General features: G+C 39.2%; 1 protein-coding gene across 2 annotated transcripts in view; it reads left to right on the top strand.

The window, feature by feature from the left end:
- Nucleotides 1-19381, top strand: part of NOX4 (NADPH oxidase 4) — a 108732-nt gene that overhangs the window by 17897 nt on the left and 71454 nt on the right. For both annotated transcript variants that reach the window (XM_050911032.1, XM_050911024.1), the window contains exons 7-11: nt 1199-1271; nt 5802-5882; nt 10327-10555; nt 12621-12785; nt 12934-12996. In XM_050911032.1, coding sequence (XP_050766989.1) covers nt 1199-1271; nt 5802-5882; nt 10327-10555; nt 12621-12785; nt 12934-12996 — 611 coding nt within the window. The remainder of the gene's footprint in view (nt 1-1198; nt 1272-5801; nt 5883-10326; nt 10556-12620; nt 12786-12933; nt 12997-19381) is intronic.

Here is a 19381-nt window from a genome sequence, read left to right as displayed (position 1 = left end):
TTTATTGCTAAAGAGTCTAAAATCACAATCAATTATTTAAGAAATTAGCTTGTTCTTATCATTAGGATGTGATCCTGTAAAAGATCCTGGACCATTAAAATCTGTGGTTTTGCCATTTACATCCATGAAAGCTGGTTGAGATGCTTATATTCTGACACTAAACCAGCACTTATTTAGCTTTGTGTTTGGTGATTGGCCTGACTGACTTTGTTTAAACCCAAACATGTGGCTTTTAAGGTGACCAGAGACTATGCTTAAAAACTGTGGTTCTTCAAGAAGTAAAAGGTTTTGATGTAATGCTTCATGGATTTTAGGTTCTTAATTCTTAATTCAGATTCTTAATTCCTGGGATGGCAATTTTGAAGATAAGGTGGTCAGAAAAAGTGGTAACTTTGGTTAGGATTTTTCTAATCTGTCTTTAGGCTGACGGTTTACTTCAGGCTGATGGTTATTCTACTTTATGGGCAGGATTCTACTTTAGGATGAGATGAATCATGCTGTAGAAATACTTGTTTCTCTCCTTTGACTTAAAAAAGAGCCAAGGATAGACTAGTTCTGATACAAGTCTGCATTTGAGCAGATGAGTCTTAATATTTTTAACCTTTCCTTCTCAAACGCTGGCTGTAGATCAGTCTCACAGACCTTGCTCTGCGGGCAACAACTTCAAGCGTGATACAATGCTGTGGAGAGTAATTTCAGGCTCTTTCTCATTCCAGGATGAAATGGGTTGGCAAACAATTGTAGTGACAGCTTGCATAGAAATTGATTTGCTTGAAATTCTGTCCCTGACCAGGTTTTTAATTGTAGTGTTCAACAGAATTTAGGGTTTGGAATAAAAAAGGAGATATAGAAACGTGTACAGTCAGTCTTACAAATAGACAGGATTTGTTCTTGGTTACCTGCTTAGAGACAAATGTCGTGAGCAAAAGATTACAGGAGCAAAGACTAATAGGAAATCAGTGATGCATGGTGAAATGCAAGGAAAAGGGCAGTTTTCTTTGGGAAGGTGGGAAATAACACAACAGCTCCTCTTTCCTATCTAGTTTGATACATGAATTGTCTTCAAGAGATAAATACATGCAAGAGTTTGATTGACTCATGATTTGTGTATCTAATAACTTCCACTTTCTTAAAAGGTCATAGGAGACAAGTATACCTCTTCACAGTTCAAATGTAAGTTATCTCATGTCCGCTTTAGTTCCAGGTCTGACTGGAGTCATTATGGTGTTAGTATTATTCCTAATGTGTACAGCTTCTACGTACGCTATCAGGTAAGACATAATCTGATCATTATGCTGAAAAATGCCATTTGAGTAATCATATTCTCATACTGATTAGAGGGAATGAAGAGTAAATGCAATACGAGGCAAGAAGTATTTAAATGAGAGTTAAAAATACCAGTTCTCTTGCCCTATTTTTTTTTTTTTTACCAACTTGCAGGTAAATTAGCACAGTGAATTTTGTATTCAAAAAATTACAAAACCTGATTAAATTGCCTTCAGAGAAAAATATTTTTTGAGGAATGTGCTCAGTTAGAAATCTAGACCTTTAAAAAGTCACATAGTTCTTTTTTTCCTGTTTGTACAGGGAGGCAGTAAACTAAGTATATGGAAAGTTCTGTCCAATGCATAAACTGAGTCCACTGGAAGTAAAATGAGATTATATGTTTATCTTAATTATTTTCACCAGTTAATTGTAACAACGAACTGTAAAAAAAACAGCAACAAAAAAACCCCAGCAACGAAGCAAACCGAAACAGAATTGTGCTACTTAAGTAGAATGATGCTTTTTTAAAGCTCTGCTTCTGGTTGTCAGATATATTATTTTTAACGTCAATTATAATTTGAAACAGCAATGCAGTATTGGCTCAGAGTAGCTGCTGGGATTTCTAAAAGTTTGGTCCTCCAATGGATTTACATTCTGCACCAACATTATTGAACACATATTATAGTACATTTGAGTGACCGGTACCTTGGAGGATCTTGCCCAACGTTGTAGCCTTTTTAAGGCTTGGATTCTACAGTTGAAGCATATAAAAACCCCCTTGATTTTTATAGCAGTTTCTGGTGAATTCAACGACTGATTATGTACATACATCATCTCAATTCAGCAAACACTGAAGGATATTTTAATTCTATATCTTCAAACATTAATGGTGCTCCACTGATGTGAGCTAGATATGTGGTTTTGAACTTTGTTGAACTAATCTGTCTTTCCTGACTAGCAATGTTATCAGGCGCTGATTCAAGAAAGTAGTTCAGCAAATACTTGTGCACTTTTTGTAGACAAAGATGCTTCCAGGGTTGAGACCTTTATGAGGCACGGTAGGCTACAGAAGTGCAAGATAAGACTGCTGCACAAGATGTCAGACATGGCTGCACATCACATAGTCCACGCAGATGGCTCTACTTGCAAAAGAAAGCCAGTTTTGGGAAGATGGAAAAATAAAACAATTACTTCACTCTGCAGCAGTGAGCCAGAACAAAGTCCTGTTTTCTCCAAGGCTGTGATAAATTAGAAAAAAAGAACAGCATTTATTAATGGTTGGGAAACTTAGGAAAATATATGTAGTTGCAAACATATTATTGGAAATAATAATTTTGGTGTTCATGCAACAAAGGTTTCCATCTTTCAAAGTTACATGCTTGTTATTTCCTTCTTCAATTACTGTAAAGTGCAAGTGCTTTCCTGTCTTTCTGCCGTCTAGCCCACAGAATCAAAGCCCTTACGAAGACATCTGTATCTCCTGTTACTCTAGCAATAATTCTTATTTAGAAATTTTATCCTGGCTTCTCCCTCAGGCATATGGCTCGAGTTTGTCTTTATAGAGTGTTTTCCTAAGGAAACAAGCTTCTGTGTGCATCTTTATGTCCCTTTTCAATCTCTTTCCCTGTGGATTCTCACGTGCCTTATGATGGCTAAGCTCATGCTATAGTCGTAGGAAAATTAATTGTCAGTGTTCACTGCCCATCAGAAACTGGGCTTTTTAAAAAGTATTTCAGAGAGTATTATACTCTCTTGGATTTCAGCCCTAATCTGCTCTTGCACACTGACCTGCTTAATCATTTCTTCCTTCATATGTTCTTCCTGAAATTTTTCTATGCATGATTATCCTGCTATTTTCGTGCCTTTACTTGTTCAGTAAACTGTGTGAATAAGTATTAGGAGGATTGAATTAGCTGCTAATGTTTTAAAAGGGGAAAGTGAGTACTGTTTGAAAAATTTTTCTAAATTTTTGCTGTGTCATACCTGAGAATTAGACCACCATTTTTTGTTCAGTAGTTGTTGGAGGGTTTATGAAGTTATTGGAAAATACAATAAATCCTGTGAATAAATGTTGACACTTCTGTTAACTTTCAAATTAATATTGTTCAAGAGTATTTCCATTGAACTCAATTACTAGTGACTTTGGAAAGCATATATTTAAAGGAACTTTAAAATATAAGCTGCTCCAATGCCATCTCTTTTTGTAACCAAATATTCCAGTCTTCCATTTCATCTTCTAAACTACCACATATATCTTCCTTTTCAAAACTAGCTGCTACAGGGTTAAACGTACTTTTCCAAAACTATGCTGCTTACTGTGTCCCTTCAAAACATGGCAATCTCCCATTACATTTCTCAGTAAGTTAACTCTTGCAGGTCTTCACCTGCAAAATTCTAAAGTAGGTTAACCAAAATTAAAATTAAATATTCAACTTGATCTCAAATTTTCAGGACTTTGTGTTCCTAAGAAATGCATTCATTCTGTGGATATCTGTTTTAAGCCCTAAAAAGAAGGTAAAGAAAGTAATAAATGTTCTGAAGAACTATAAAAATATATATGTAGCAGTAGGAAGATTATTGAGTCTATTAGAATACTGTATGTATCTGTAGGATACATAGTTTAAGAAGGATACAAGTAAGAAATATATAATTATTAAAATATTGGAAAATATGCTTCATGGTAAGAGGTTCAAGGATCTCCATCCTTTTAGTTTAAGGAGGTGAAATTGAGAGGACTTGATTACATTTAGGGGAACTTGATACATGTGAGGAACCAGGATTTTATAGTAGAGGTATCTGCAGGAATGCTGAAAGAAGAATAAAATGCTCAAGTGGCTGGAAGCTGACATTTAGACATACTCAGACAAGAAGTGTACAGTAATTTTAATCAGTAATAATTAGCTGTTGAAAACAACATGTCAGAAGCTTGGATTGACTTTCCATGACTGAAATTTTGAAAAATTGGTACATTCTGAAAAAAGTGCTCAAGATCCAATAAAAATGAATTCAGTGTGCAGCTTTTGGTATTGTAGCAAGATACCGAATTAAACCAGAGCTCCAAGACCTGTTTCGGGTCTGGGGCTAAATGTTATTCTCTTTGTGCCTTCCCATTGTGCTTCCACTCCCCACACCATCATCCTTTACTTTCATGTTACTGATGTTCACTCCCACAACTCCTTACAGATACTGATGAGTGACTGCGTGGAAATGCCTACCAGGGTGTGGGTAGTTAGAAACGGTTTGAGCAGCCTCAAGGAGGAAAAAGTGTTAGCGTGGTGTTGAATGGGGGAAGGATGGCAGGGTGAAGGGGGTGTTTCGGAGCCCCTTACTGTTGCTGGGTTCCTTAGAACTGCCCTTGCTTGGATATTACTTTGCTGGCCCTCAGATCATCAAAATTATTTTTTTCTGTCTTGAGAAAGAAAACAAATAAGTCCTGTATTGACAGAAACAAATGCAGTGTACGTTTCAGACGTATTGAAGCAAAGGTAGTTAGCTGTTTATGTAAAAGGCCATAGGAGGGGAAAAAATTGTGAAAAAAGTTAGCTGTGTTGGAGGACTAGCTTCTTAAACTATGTTCTCAGAGTTAAGGTTGGTTTTTATTTAATAATTGTTTTGGCTTATGAATGGGGGTAGGTTTTTTGGTTTTGGAAGGGACTCTCCTACCATGCTGTGTAGTGTGAGAGGTGTGTTTGTGTGCTATGAAGTAGAGTATTTTCTTAACCATTTGGTTGTTGTTGTTTTTTGGTGACTATTTTGCTCAAGAAAAAACAAACAACCTTAACAGAAAACAGTTCCAGATGGGTATTTGCTTTGGTCTTGGTTCTTTTTACATTACCTAACAAATTACTGATGAAAGGAAGTCCTCTTTCCCCTTCACCTCTCCTGATCCTTACAGTGGTAATGTTCTTGTTCCTCCCAAGACCATCAGTCCTAGAGCCCCACTGTATGTGGCCTCCTGCCCCAAAAATCCTCCTACCTGTCCTTTTGTTGTCTTCTTGCTCTAGTTTCCCTTTCCTCCTGTATCTCCTTCCACTCCATACCCTCACAAGTTTCTCTTACCTTTCCCACCAGCCCTTCTGCTGCTGTCTACACTACCTGTTTGTATGTTGTACCAGTAGTGACACATTAAACACCGCAGCCCTGTGTGAGAATGCGAGGAGGCACTCACTGTAAAGAGGTTGAGTTTTGAGCCTGGAGACTGAAGAACTAATCTAGCTGTAAGGATCTGATAGGGACTAAGTAGGACCTATGAAAGCAGTGAAGTCTCCTAATTTAGGAAGAGTTCTTCAGCTGGCTCTGTACTTCTATGTCCTTCATCTCTCTTTCTCAGCTTTTTACTTCTGTGCCAGTCACCTGTTCTTCTCAACACTTAATTGCTTGCAAGTACAGTGTGCCTGTAGGAACACATACTGGGCTTTGACTATTCTACATGGCTATGTGGTGTATAATGATGTCCTATGTGCACAGATCTGCTTTTAATTAGCAGTGATTCCATCTGAGTGAAACAGCATTGAACCATGGTTTATTCTTTTCAGGGTTTCAAACTATGACATCTTCTGGTATACACACAACCTTTTCTTTGTCTTCTATATGCTGCTGATGCTGCATGTTTCTGGGTAAGTAAATGGAAACGCTGTCCCTTTTCCTGAAGCCCAACCAGAAAGAGCAGTTCCCTTGATTCCTGCCTTTCCCGAGCTCACTTGTGCACAGTGGGCCAACTTCTTGACAAACTCTTCAGTTTTTCAACAGGTGTTTGTTTAAATTTCAGACTGTAGCTTGGAGAATTGTGTGTTACTACAGCCAGCTAGCACGAACTTCTTTGCTTTCAAGTTTATTCCTTGTCCATTTTACCAGTTTCTAGTGGAAAATCAAGAAAACATTATTGTTTCTTTTCTGCCCCCTCTTACCTGGCTGCTGAGAGGAGAATGTGAAGCAAAGTTGCTCATCCCTTCCTCTTTCCTCTCTACCTTCCATTTTGACTGCTAAGGAGAGGAAAGGAACGGCCTCTCCCTAATTATCTGTTTCTCATTGCTATGATACAAAATTTACAAGTTTTTCTTCCTGTTTTCACAAACATCAGACCAGTGTTCATGTGCCATGAAGCTGATGGTCAGGTCTGTAGCAGGCACAAACAAGCCCAGCCATACCACAAGGTAAAGCAGCTTCCACAAATTATGCTGTGTGAAAATCTGGTCCATTAACGTCTCTGAAGTTTCCTTTGTGGATGTAGGTGCAGAGATTGGTATTAGGGAAGGGAAGGTGTATTTGAACGAGATTTATTTCTCCATGTCATCAAACATCTACTGAAACACGGGGTGCTGGAATGTCTGTGTGACACTGAGCACCACTGCTTAAAGTAAACAGTGAAAGGTAATTAGGCCTAGCAAGATCACAGTAGGAATACGTTGTTGAACAAAACAAACACAGCTTGAGATGTGGTGAATTGAAATAATGAGTTCAAAACAATTGAAGTTCCTGGACACAATTCCAGTTCTCTGTGAGTTTTTTGGGGGTTTTGGTTTTTGTTTTTTTTTTTTTTCTGTGGCATAGCTCTTGTTCATAGCTGGGGCAGATGGATGTAACCTGTTCTTCCCATCCTGGGGCAGGATGAGCTTTTGCTAGATTATTTTTGACAGGTGTTTGTCTAACTTCTTGAAAATATCTGGTGACTGAGATCCTCTAACCTCCCTAGGCAATCTGTTCTAGTGATTGCCTTCGGAGTATTTTTCATGTCCGGTTTAATTCATCTCCTTCACTGTATTATCCTTTGCCCATTGTATTCCTAACCATGTTGCCACTTCATGAAGGAAGAAGTTTAGTTGGAAAAGTTTGCAAACCAAGGCTGCAGTAATACACCAAGCGTTAAACAGGCATCTTCTTGTACACAGCCTCCTTAGTATTGAATTGGAAAGTCATTCAGTGCAAATCTAAAAGAACTGAGTGTCAGTTAAAAGTGGGAGAAGAATGAGTCATGGAGAGTGGGAGTCAGTTCAAGTTTAAGATGCCTAAATGTAGGTCTCTACATGTTTTCTAAGTGTCTTTCTCCTATTATAGTCTAATGAGTTCTAATAAATACAGTCAATGGAGCCTGAAGGATGCTTCAACTAACCTGCTGCTGCAAAGATCTACATTCAAGTGAGCTGGATTGATTTCTGGGCTCCATTCGTGATATTGATTAGAAGATCTCTTCTGAGAATAAAAGAAGCTTAGATACTCAGGCTTAGGTGCCCAAATGACTCCTGTATGGCATGTCTTAGAAATTTGCAGACACATGGCCAGTTACTCTACAGAGGAAGGCATCTCCTGTGGCTGAACTGTGCAGGCAGTTTGGGTGAGGATTTACCTGTCTTGGGAGTCTCTCCTTTTGAGTATTTCCATGGTATTCCTGGATTTTTGTTTTGTTTCAAACTATTATGGGTATGTTCTTACAGTATCCTCTTCTTCAGGGTAGCCAAACACTTCTCAGCAGTATATAAAGCGATAGGATTCATCTGTCATATGTTATTGGTTTGTTCTTTCATCCCTACCCTAACGGAGAGGAGAATCTTTCAGGGAATTATCCTTAAAGACTTTCGTTGCTCTTGTAGTTCTTGCAACATGACTTTCAAATATTTTAGTGGCTTAAGACTTGGTGCATATCTACATTAATTTGTCTATATTTTAAACCAGTAATAGCAACAACAACAAATAGTTTATGTAAAGCAGAAGCTTGATGTTTCTAGTACCAATGTAAGGAGCTATAAAACATACAAAACATTTGGAGTCAGATCCTCAGCTGATCCAAATTTGATATTACTGTGGAGTTAAATGGGTTATGCTGGTTCATAGGAGCTGGGAATAAGGCCTTTGTGCTGTCGCTAGAGTTATCCAAGGATTTATCTTCCAAGGGGTGAAAATTCCTAAGATTCAACCCACACATTGACCTTTAGCAGACCTCTCACCTTGAGATGAGCAGTGTAAGATGGCTGAGAAGATAGGAGCAGTGCAATTCCCTATAAAAACACTTAGAACCATTGACGTCTAGCTTATCATCATAAAAATCTCAAGAAATGGTGATATATATTTTCCAGCTCTAGCCAGAAGTGAACTTTGTCTCTATTTTGGGGATGGAAAATTGGGGCAGAGGTTGATGTACGCCCATGCAAATCCTGCATGCTGTGTTCCTCAGCCTGTAGGACACTTTCACGTGACTTACCCTTTTTGTCTCTCTGATTTTTGTTTGCTAAAGATGTCTGAATCCTACTTACTGACATCCACATTGAGTTTTTATGTATTCAAGTGTTGCACCAAATAAACACACATGAGGATATGTCTTAGGCTCCTTAAGAGTTATGCAGAACTCAACCTTTCTGGGAACTGATCTTGGGTGTGTAAGACAACTTGCCTTTCCTTGACAGCTTCAGAAATGGGAGTCATTGCAGCTGCTGTTAACAGGCAGCTTTGTCATCCCAGTTTGCCATTCAGTTAGCATGTTTGTAATAGTTTAAACAAACTAGAGATCACTGGAGGAGATGCTCATGTTTGCAGTTCAGCTATTCATGTCTCAAGGAAAACTTTGAATCCTCTTTTGGGATGTTCTGAGAACAGAGAAGCTGTGGGAGCAGCTGGCAGGCATGCACACAAGGTTGATTGGAAAAATATCACATGTGCTGTGACTTCCAGCTAAATCTATGAGGCACCATAATATTTATGGAGCAGGGGACTAGCATAATGCTAGGGGTATCTGTCACTTTGCAAATATGCGATGACCAACAGTGATGCCAGATGCAAGCGATAGACATGATTGGGTAATAAATACAGACAGAAGCATGGGTGTAGGCGCACGGACACTTCCCAAGTGATTCTCCCAAGGTCGGACGTGGAGTTTAGAGCGAGCAGGTTTAACTTCCAAGCTGTACATTATTCACTGGACCATGCAGGAAGCTTGTTACTAGCTGTCAGGACTGCATTTCAGTAGGGAAGATTGCCAGTAGCCTGTCGGAGCCCATTTAAATGGGGAATATTGCAGATGTCCTACTTCTTTCTCTTCTTCTGAATTAAACTCTGTCACCGCTGCTGCTGTGTGTGTACGTTGGGGAGAGGAGGGGGGAGCATATGTCCTTATGTTTGATTGTATACTTGAGATGAGCTTTCACCACATGGCCTAGTGCTGAGAGGGCACGTCTCACCAGACATTGTGTCAGTGTGCCTTATTTCTCACCCAATACCATCCTATACAGCTGTTATTTAGCCCTTTGTTTTTTTAAATATTCCTCCTTGTGGTTTGACTGTCATCAAATCCAGATTTGGAGGCAAGTAGTACTTTGGAGGAGTTTTATTACTAACAGTATCGGTTCTTCCCCGTTTTCAATGATTCGTTCATGTGTTGAGATATCCCAGAGTGTCTCAGGTTTCCACTTCTTTCTTCATAGTTTCTAGGTGCAGCTGCAGAGTTCTCACTTCATTTTACTATAAATTTAACTTTAGCTTAAAACCCAAGCATGGACCCTACAAAATAATTTGCCAGAAAGGTTCCTTGATTATCATGCAGGACTTTCTTTTTTCCTTCTATCTATTTGACAAGATGATATTCAAAGGAGCAAATTATAGCATTGTGTGCAAATCTGATAAACACCAAGCAGTGGGAACATTCCTGCAGTTTATGATTTGACAACTTAGGCCACTTCTGCTACAGATTGCCTTAAAAAACAGGGCTTGCTGACTGTACGGAGGATGAGTGAAAACAGCCTGGGTGTGATTGAACTGGAAATGTGATGATTATTTAATTTTTTTTCAAGGCTCCCACAATATCTTCCCCCTTTCAAGCAGTATTAAGCTTGAGGCTGTTCAGTGGGGGAGTGCTAAGTGAGCTGGAAAAGTTAAACCTTGCCTCTAGTGACAGAGGGCTCTATTGTTGCAAAGCTTCCATCTCATTGAAAGTCCTGAAAGCAAATGGAATAAAAATTCTTAGAGAAGATGAGCCTTGTGACTGCTTTATAAAACGCTCTCCGAATTAAGATAAGTTGCTTGTTTTTGACTGTTACTTAAGTGTCTTTCTTTGCTATTTTTATTTTCCTGTAGGGGAGTGCTCAAGTACCAGACCAACTTAGAGGAACACCCTCCTGGTTGCTTTAATCCTAACAAAACGCTCCGACAGAATATGACGGTGCCAACGGCTTTTGAAGAGCCGTTTCCTGACTATACTACTGAGCCTTTCCCAGAGGACTTACCAGTACCAGAACCCTTTGTACAAAATAACTTTATGAGAATTTGTTCCGAGGAACCCAAGTTCCAGTCACACTTCCCAGAGGTCTGTATGATCCGACGTTTCAGGTATTACAAGCCACGCCAAGTCTTTCAGTCAGCCATAACCACTAATTATTGCTTTTCCAGACCAGATGTTTTAATAATGGAAAATATTATTAAAACCTTTTCAGGCATTCAAAGATTTGGTGGGGAAAAAACAATCTGTATTAAACCTTGAACTGCATTACAGTGTGGTGCATAGAATAGGGTGGAACAATGTCAAGAGATTGGCTGTAATGTTCTTTTTTTTTACGACACGGTAAGAGATGTATTGGTCTTGCTATAAATGTGACTTTAAATTACAGCATAGCACTTCAGAGCAAACATTTATATACCGTATTCATAAGGTCCCTTTGTAGGCATTGTGTGGCAGTAGTTAATTGAAATAATCAGCCTCCATTTGTTCTCTGTTTTACCATGCGGATGCAAGTCCTAATACTCATTTCTGGGTTGCGGTTGGTTGTGGTTTGGCTTTGTATAGCCTGTTGTTTGCGGACAGGCTTGTTTTATATGTTGCATGGGTAAATGAGTATGATGACAGTGGGGACAGAAAAGCCGTTTCTTTTTCTGTTTTCCATTTTCCTTTTGTTTCTTTATGTTTTGTGGCAGCAGCTTTTTCTTCATCCAAATTTTCTCCTTTCTTTTGAGAAAAGATGAGCTGAGCTATATTGGCAAGTAGCCTGCAGAAGTTTGGGAATACAGAGTTCACAAGTCCAAGGCCCACCATTTAAGGTGGTCCCATAACAGACCTCACAGGAGTTTCTCTTTATTATTACTATTGTTTTCTGTAGAACATAATGTCCCTTACTAGCTGCAGTGGGAACCCATTTTACTATGGAGCATGTAACCATAATACGAAACAGTCAATTCTGCATTGAAGTCCTCCAACAAAGTTCTTTGGATTTGTATTTTGTTGTGGTAATACTCCTGAATTACAAGCATCAATGTATATCTGGCTCCATATGACCCACAGGATATCAAACAGTCTTCTTAGGGGCTTAAGATGCATACTTTAGAGCCATTTATGGGAAAAGAAGAACCATGGAAAGGAATGGCCATTCAGTGTTCTCCTGGCAGCTTGTAACATTATTTAGGACTGTTTTGGATTTGGAAGTGTTTTATGCACTTAGCAATACCAAGTCTGAAAAAAAAAAAGCCTTAGGTCTTGTGAGCTACTGAAGTTTTTAAGGCCAGAGGTGCTTGAGGAAATTAAATACTCTGCTAGTTGCAAGAGATGCTGATGTGTAACTTCAAAAACTGGGAAGGGAAGATGGATGAGGGTCGAGGGCACTTAGTGCCATGGCTTGAATAACTGAGCAGATGTGGAATTAGTAGTTAGCTCTGCCATAAACTATTAGCAATTGACTCTTAGAATGGGATTTAGCTGAGCAGCTGCAAATGTCTCCATCTGAGGTAGTCACCCAGGGCTCCCCACATAATCGGTGCAGAGAAATTGGCATTTCCAGGGCATTATTTGTCTAGCATACATGTCTTCCACAGGGGCAAATGAATTGTGATTCAAAAGTGCCCATTTCTCTCCCTTGTCTATGATTTTACACTACTTTAATATAAACATAAATTCTATAGCGTAAGAATGCTTCTTTCATAGTTTTTTGTTTGTACCTGAGATGATTAAAAGAAGGTAATAGTCAAATAATATTGCAAGTCAGACAGTGCTTTTCCATAAAGGTTAACCAGTTTTATAGTACTCTGGTCTGTTAGATTTTGAAATAGTGTATGTATTGTGTCATTCACTGCTGAAACCAGTTGCAATCTAACTACATAAAACCAGAGTAACATGGTTGCAAATGAGGTCATTAGCATTTTGTTCCTGATGAGTTTTATGATTGAAATTGTTTGTGCTTGTGGATGATGCTCCCGGTTAGACTGATTAAGCCTCCATAACGTGCTTGGATTTCTGCACGTAGAGAAATGTGGAAGTTACTTGTGACCAAAACACTGTTCCACAATAGATGTGAAATGAGGTCCTGTAAGCACTCATGTAGTTTTGAAATTAGAAAACATAAAATGAAAAGTCCTAGAGGTAACATATTTTTGTTCTCCCGTAGACCTGGTTTTGGATTTCTGGACCTCTGTGCTTGTACTGTGTGGAAAGGCTGTACCGCTACATCCGCAGCAATAAACCAGTCACAATAACTTCAGTGATAAGCCATCCCTCCAATGTCCTTGAAGTAAGGATGATGAAAGATGACTTTAAAGCAAGGCCTGGTCAGGTGAGTTAATGTGCCCCTAAAAAATCACTGCTGTTCATGTAGCACTGTCTATAGCGATGACTTTCACTTCGTATGTACTAACCCATCAGTGAATGTTTTGAACATATCTTTTCTATCATTTTATTTTCTCTGGCTGATTTTTTTTCAGTACGTTATTCTACACTGTCCAAGAGTGTCCGCACTGGAAAGCCATCCATTCACCCTTACGATGGTAAGAAATAACATTTTTTTTCTGTACTTTCCCTTTTATTTATATTTGGTAAGCAATGGTCTTTATTTCCTTCAAGGTGAAAATTCCCTCCGTAAGAGCTTATGTTTCATTTATGAGGGTACCAATGAATATGAAATGGCATGATTATTATGTATGACAGTACTCCATACATATTTAATTTTTTCCACTGTTGAGAAAATGATAATGGGAACCTTTTTCAAAGTCTTCCATAAGTGAAAAACAATAATAAATAAATAAGTAAAAGCCGTGTGATTCTGATCATTGTTTCATAAGGTTTCAGCCATTTTTGTAGACCTGAACGCAGAATGAGCACAAATTGTAATGAATTTTCTGTCATCTTTCCTATTCAATGAAGAGACATCCTGCAACTGCCTTTTCCAAAGTTAGAAAAACATCAAGTTTAAAAAAGAAGTTTCTAAAATAGTCTTCTGCTTTATTTTTATATTAAGAGATATATCGATGACTTACAGTGATATACCAGTGAAGTCATACAACATTGGGATTCTTACTTACTCAGACCAATTGATCTAGAATGGGAATTGGAACCCCTGGAGACAGACTGAAATAAAGTGAAATTGTATATAAATAGACCTGAAGTTCTCCAGGAGTGAGCAGTGCAGACGCCTGGGAGATGCTACCAAAAAATCACTGTACTGCGCTGGCTATGTTGTTACAAAAAGCAGAGTCTAAGGTTGAATATTGGTGGCAGCCTTTTCCTTCCAATGGGAATAAAGGCTTTAGGATTGCCTGAAATGGATGTTCTTCTTCAAGAAGACCATGGAGATAAATATTCACATTTTATTCTTTTCTTTGGACTGATAACTGATACTTTATCCCCACTGAATTGTACCTAGTGCTATAGAACAGCTGAGATGTTTTACTGTTACCTGAAATTCAGAGGGCACAACCAGGTCCTGTCTGCTTCCAGCTCTTTGGTTTTGTGGGGTGTTTTGTTTTGGTTTTGGGTTTTTTTTTTTAAATTTATTTATCTATATGCCGAGCCGGGAGGCAAGTACTGTCATAGGGGAACCCACGCTAAATTCCACCCAAAATAAATTTTGTGCTGTAAATCTGGGAGTGAATCTCACTTAAGGGAAGCTGCCGCTGTATAGCTTGGTGAAGCAATATTGGCACTTGCATAGCCTGATTTTTGCAAAGTTTTCCTGGCTATTCACTTTACTGGTAGAAAGCAGAGGCGTGTGTTAGTTATCTGTTGTTAACTCCAGTAGGCAATTTTTAAGGCTTTCCTTTGTATAGTGCATGAAGATAACTAGATATGCAATGCTGAAAAACGATGTGCATTGAGTATGATGGAGTGGTAGCTGGGTTTTTGTGCAGAATGATTCAGTCAGTATTTATTTATATTTTTTATTAGTTTAGTGATCAGAAGATAAATTTAAAGAACTTAACATAAGTCTCAGATTGCTCTTTACACTCATTTGGCCCTAGCATAGCTATACTTAATAATGTTAGACCTGTTCTATACCAGTGGACACACCTTATTTAAACATTAATCTCAAAACATCGTGTTCCTAATTTCTGACTTTCCATCTCAGTGGAAATTAAAATAATGGTAATAATTTGATCATTAGTAGTAATTGCACAGTTTGGAAACTATGGAACTCTTATAAAGATTCACTCTTCTTGTATTAGGACACTGCTAAAAGAACGGATCATGTGATTCTAATTTCCAGAAATAATGTTATCAAAGAATATTAGGCCTGGTTCATTAGTCTTTTCTCAGGCAAAACTTCTTATTTGTTATGATGAGAGTTTTTATCAGAAAAGAGACTGCTGACATGGACCTACTGGGTTAGATCATAGGATGAAGTTGAATCAGATGTTTTATTGAAGTCAAATTCTTTGCGTGAGTTGAGGATTTCATCCAATATTTAAAATGGCATACTATAATAATGCATGTTATGAAAAATGATTTTTGTACAAAAACTTCTAGATCTAGGAGCTATGGAAAATAGATCTCTTGTTGTGAGTCTGAATTTTCTTAGTGAATATAAATAACTCATTTATATTCAGATAATGTGCAGTATATTTCCGATACATAAGTGTAATTGATAAATTACAGTTTGTGTAATTTTTAGTCAGGTATTAAATATGTAACATTAGAACTAGCAATTTCCACTCATGCACAATGCGTTATATTTTAAGTATGTAATACTAGACCAGGCAATTTCTGTTCATGCTCAATGCTTTACACTTTAAAGTACAGTGATATCCTTCAGCATAACAGCATATCCTTCAAGATCGCGTACATATTTTAACTATTGCAAGATATGAAGTTACCACTGAGTTACTGATCTTCATTTTTATTGCCACAAACGTATTTCAGTAGAACATCAACTGTGCTGGAGGAATGCTATTATTGGGTAAATGGCTGTTTTACAGCATAATGAGGATTTGAAATGTCTAGGTTTATGACAATCCTTTTGCCCAGCCTAAGCAGGGGACCGTCATTTCCACGTCTTTCTAGGTCATAGAATATGCCTTGGGCTGTTGTCCTGCTTAGAAAGTTGTTTTTTTTTTTGTTGTATAATATGATCCCAGACATGGGACTGTACTCTCAGAGTGTGTAGGCAATAGCTTAACTCAGTATTTTTTTCTGCTCCCGTCTGACCTACTTGTAGTTGCCAAGCAAGCTGTAACACTACTGCTGCTTCTTTTGGTGGATGATGATAATCCCTGGGTTATTTTTCTAGGCTGGTGTAGGAGCGTGAGGCTCAGAGCCACAGCAAGAGCAGCACGAGGGGTGCGTGGAGCTTCGGATACTGGAAGCGCAGTGCAGCAATGACTGCAGCAGAGCTAGGGGGAAGACGGCAGCCTTCTTCCTGGTGCTGTTGTCCTGCTTAGAATCATAGAATGATTTGGGTTGGAAGGGACCTTTAAAGGTCATCTAGTCCAACCCCCCTGCAATGAGCAGGGACATCTTCAACTAGATCAGGTTGCTCAGAGCCCCGTTCAATCTGACCTTGAATATTTCCAGGGATGGGGCATCTACCACCTCTCTGGGCAACCTGTTCCAGTGTTTCGCCACCCTCATTGTAAAAAATTTCTTCCTTATATCTAGTCTAAATCTACCCTCTTTTAGTTTAAAACCATTACCCCTTGTCCTATTGCAGCAGGCCCTACTAAAAAGTCTGTCCCCAGGCTCCATGTGATGTCCTGTCTAAGCTGATGAAACACCTCGCTGTGCCTGGAGTATGCTTAAAAGACAAGAAGTGACCAGTTCAGGCATATCTTTATACTCTAAGCGAGGACTATAAGCAAAAGTGGAAAGGAAGGAGTGAGTCAGCGTGAAGGAGTCATGCAGATATTTTACTAGTCCGTTCCCTTTTCGAGGTTGTGTAATATTTACAGTTTAGCTCAGTTTCTCACATAACGCCGGGGTGGAGGAAAACACTGGGAGGCTGTGTAAAGGGCCTGAACCCACTCCCACTGCACTCTGGCAAAGCTCCCGCATATTTCACTCGGAGCCAGAGGGAGCTCTGAATCGTAACCAAGTGAACCTAAAGAGGTAGGCATTGTTCAGAAATGCGTGCAGTGGAGTTTATTTTCTTTTCCTTTTTGTCAATTGAAAGCGTTCTTCCCCCTGCTGATGGAGTGAGCAGAAGTCATTGGTTCAAAACACACATGGGAATTTGGAGAAGCAAAATCCATGTTGCTCTGAACTCAGAGCTGCCAGTCTGGCTTCTTTGCTAACCTGTGACGTGGCCCTGCCATCAAAGGCTTCATGACACAGAATCACAGAATGGTTGAGATTGAAAGGGACCTCTTGAGGTCATCTGGTCCAACCCCCCTGCTCATGCAGAGCCCCGTAGACCCAGTTGCCCAGAACCGTGTCCAGATGGCTTTTGAGTATCTCCAAGGATGGAGACTCCACAACCTACCTGGGCAACCTATTTCAGTGCTCGGTCACCCTCACAGTAAAAAAGTGTTTCCTGATGTTCAGAAGAAACCTTGTGTGTTTCAGTTTGTGCCCACTGCCTCTTGTCCTGTCACTGGGCACCACTGAAAAGAGCCTGGATCCGTCCTCTTGGCACCCTACCTTCAGGTATTTATATACATTGATAAGGTCCCCTTGAGCCTTCTCTTCTCCAGGCTGAACAGTCCCAGCTCTCTCAGCCTTTCCTCATAGGAGACAAGTTGCAGACCCTTAGTCATCTTCATGGCCCTTGGTTGGACTCTCCCCAGTATGTTCATGTCTCTCTTGTAGTGAGGAGCCCAGAACTGGACACAGTGCTCCAAGTGTGGCCGCACCCGTGCTGAATAAAGAGGAAGGATCACCTCTGTCGACCTGCTAGCAGTGTCACTCGTACGCTCTGAAGTTCAGGCGCTCGGAGATCCCGATTTTCTCTCATGATCGATGTGGAAGCTGGCATTTTTTAACTCCATTTTTGAAGTGTGCTTCCACTGTTTTTTATTCACTAGTGACTTTGTATTCACTAGTGTGACTCCTTGACTTTGTTATCCATTGGAAAGGCTGGGAATGGTAATGAAGGGATGACCCAAAGTCTGGGATTCCTACAAGTGACCTGCTGGCCAGTTCTAGGTAGTTCATAGTGGGCTACTCACTTCATATTGTCTTCATTGCTCCATTGTCTTTGATTTCACTTTAACGAAATGCTTTATTTTTAACATGTTTTACCGTGCTCCTTTCACCGGTTTCTATACACAACTGTACATAACTGTTACTATGCTGTGTAAAACAGTGTGAGTAACATTTTAAGTCCTGTGCACCCTTGTGTCCAATTTAGTTATTTTAGATAGGACATTATTGCATCTTACAATTGAATCTGAGCAGAATACAGTCAGCTCCAAGATATTTTGATCTGTAGTGGGGAGAAATATTTTCTGTAAATAAATATTTTAGTTGAGGGTTTGTAAAGGGACACAATTTTTGTGTGTTTCCACTTGATGAATTCTTTTAAGGAGATTTGTCTTTCAGACCAAGTGCACAATACAGTCTGGAGATCAGTCGATCCACAGAAACATCAGAAATCTTCTCTTTAGTGCTCTGCTTTACACTTTTGTGGAAGAAAGTGTGAAACTCATCTGCTGTGGAATACAGTTTAAATGTCATTGTCTATAACAATCTTTAAAGCCCTTGGAAAAGAAAACAAGCGTTAGCAATAGCACAAATTCCTAGTAGTAAGGGTGGTCCTTCATTACAGTTCATATATCCAAAACATTGCTTCAACTCTTTAGTATACAAAGCCCCACCTCTTATCAAAACTGAGAAAGAAAAATAGTTTATGGAGATTCTTCTGTCTTTTTTTTTTTTTTTTTTTTTTACATTTTACAAAGTGTTTGTTTCCTCTGACTTCATTCTGGTTGCTCTTCATTTTAGACTGTATGAACAAGAAGAGACTAAGGCTTGCAGTTTACGGTAGCATTGGTTTTCTTTCCATCTCCATCTTACATTTTCCAGTTGGTATTGAGTTCCCTCTCTTTCCAGACACTTAACCACACTACTGATTATTTGCAGCAGCATGAAACCGTAGTACTGACCATTTATGGCTGCACACTTCCTTTTTTTGCTAATGAATGACTTCAGAAGTAGATTCCCATTTAGAATATGTATTAGTGTCTTACAAGAGAAGTCACTTTTTCTGCTATGTTTTTGGAATTTCTTGCATTGGCATGCAGTGATTGGCATTACGTCTCATGGAAATAGCCTTGTGTTTTGCAGATGTTAAGTGCTTCAGAAGATGTTCTGGGTCCTTTCATGTGGTCTCTGCTGAGTCTACTACAGAGTCAATGCAAGCCACGAATTCTCACAAGCTGCAGTTTAGACAGCTTGGCTACCAAAAGACTGGTGTCTACTCCCAGCACCTCATAAAGCTTAGTAACTTTGTTGTTTTAGTAGTGTTGATTTGCTTGTGGCAAAAGAAGGTAGGAAAAAATTACATCACTTCATGTGGAACTTACACTGTGACAGACCTCGAAATAAGGACAAAACCAAGAGGCAAATTATTCTAAATTTGGAGATGGCTCAGATCTGAGGTTTGGGGAAACTTCTGCTCTGCAACAAACATCCACAAATGCGGGATCAAATGATGTGTTATCCCAAATTCATGACAGTTTTGGTTGTCACTAGCTACTGTCATGCCCCCATTTCCCCTTGGAACTGAAATCTACATTGCACAAAGATAGGAGATACTGTTCTGCCATTGCGGTGTGAATTCAGAGCTCATTTAAACTGCTGTCTGAATAGCTTAAAGTTTAAAATGCTTCTTTCTGGTGCATGCATGGAACAGTGCAAACTGTTCAAAACTGTTCTTTCAGTGGGTACCATCTCTAAACTAGAAGTACCACCTCTGAGGAGAAAAGAAAACTTAGTCCTGGTGGT

Source organism: Gymnogyps californianus, chromosome 1 (genome assembly GCF_018139145.2).
Source record: "Gymnogyps californianus isolate 813 chromosome 1, ASM1813914v2, whole genome shotgun sequence".
Taxonomy (NCBI): Eukaryota; Metazoa; Chordata; class Aves; order Accipitriformes; family Cathartidae; genus Gymnogyps; species Gymnogyps californianus.
This window is presented reverse-complemented; position numbering and strand designations above follow the sequence as displayed.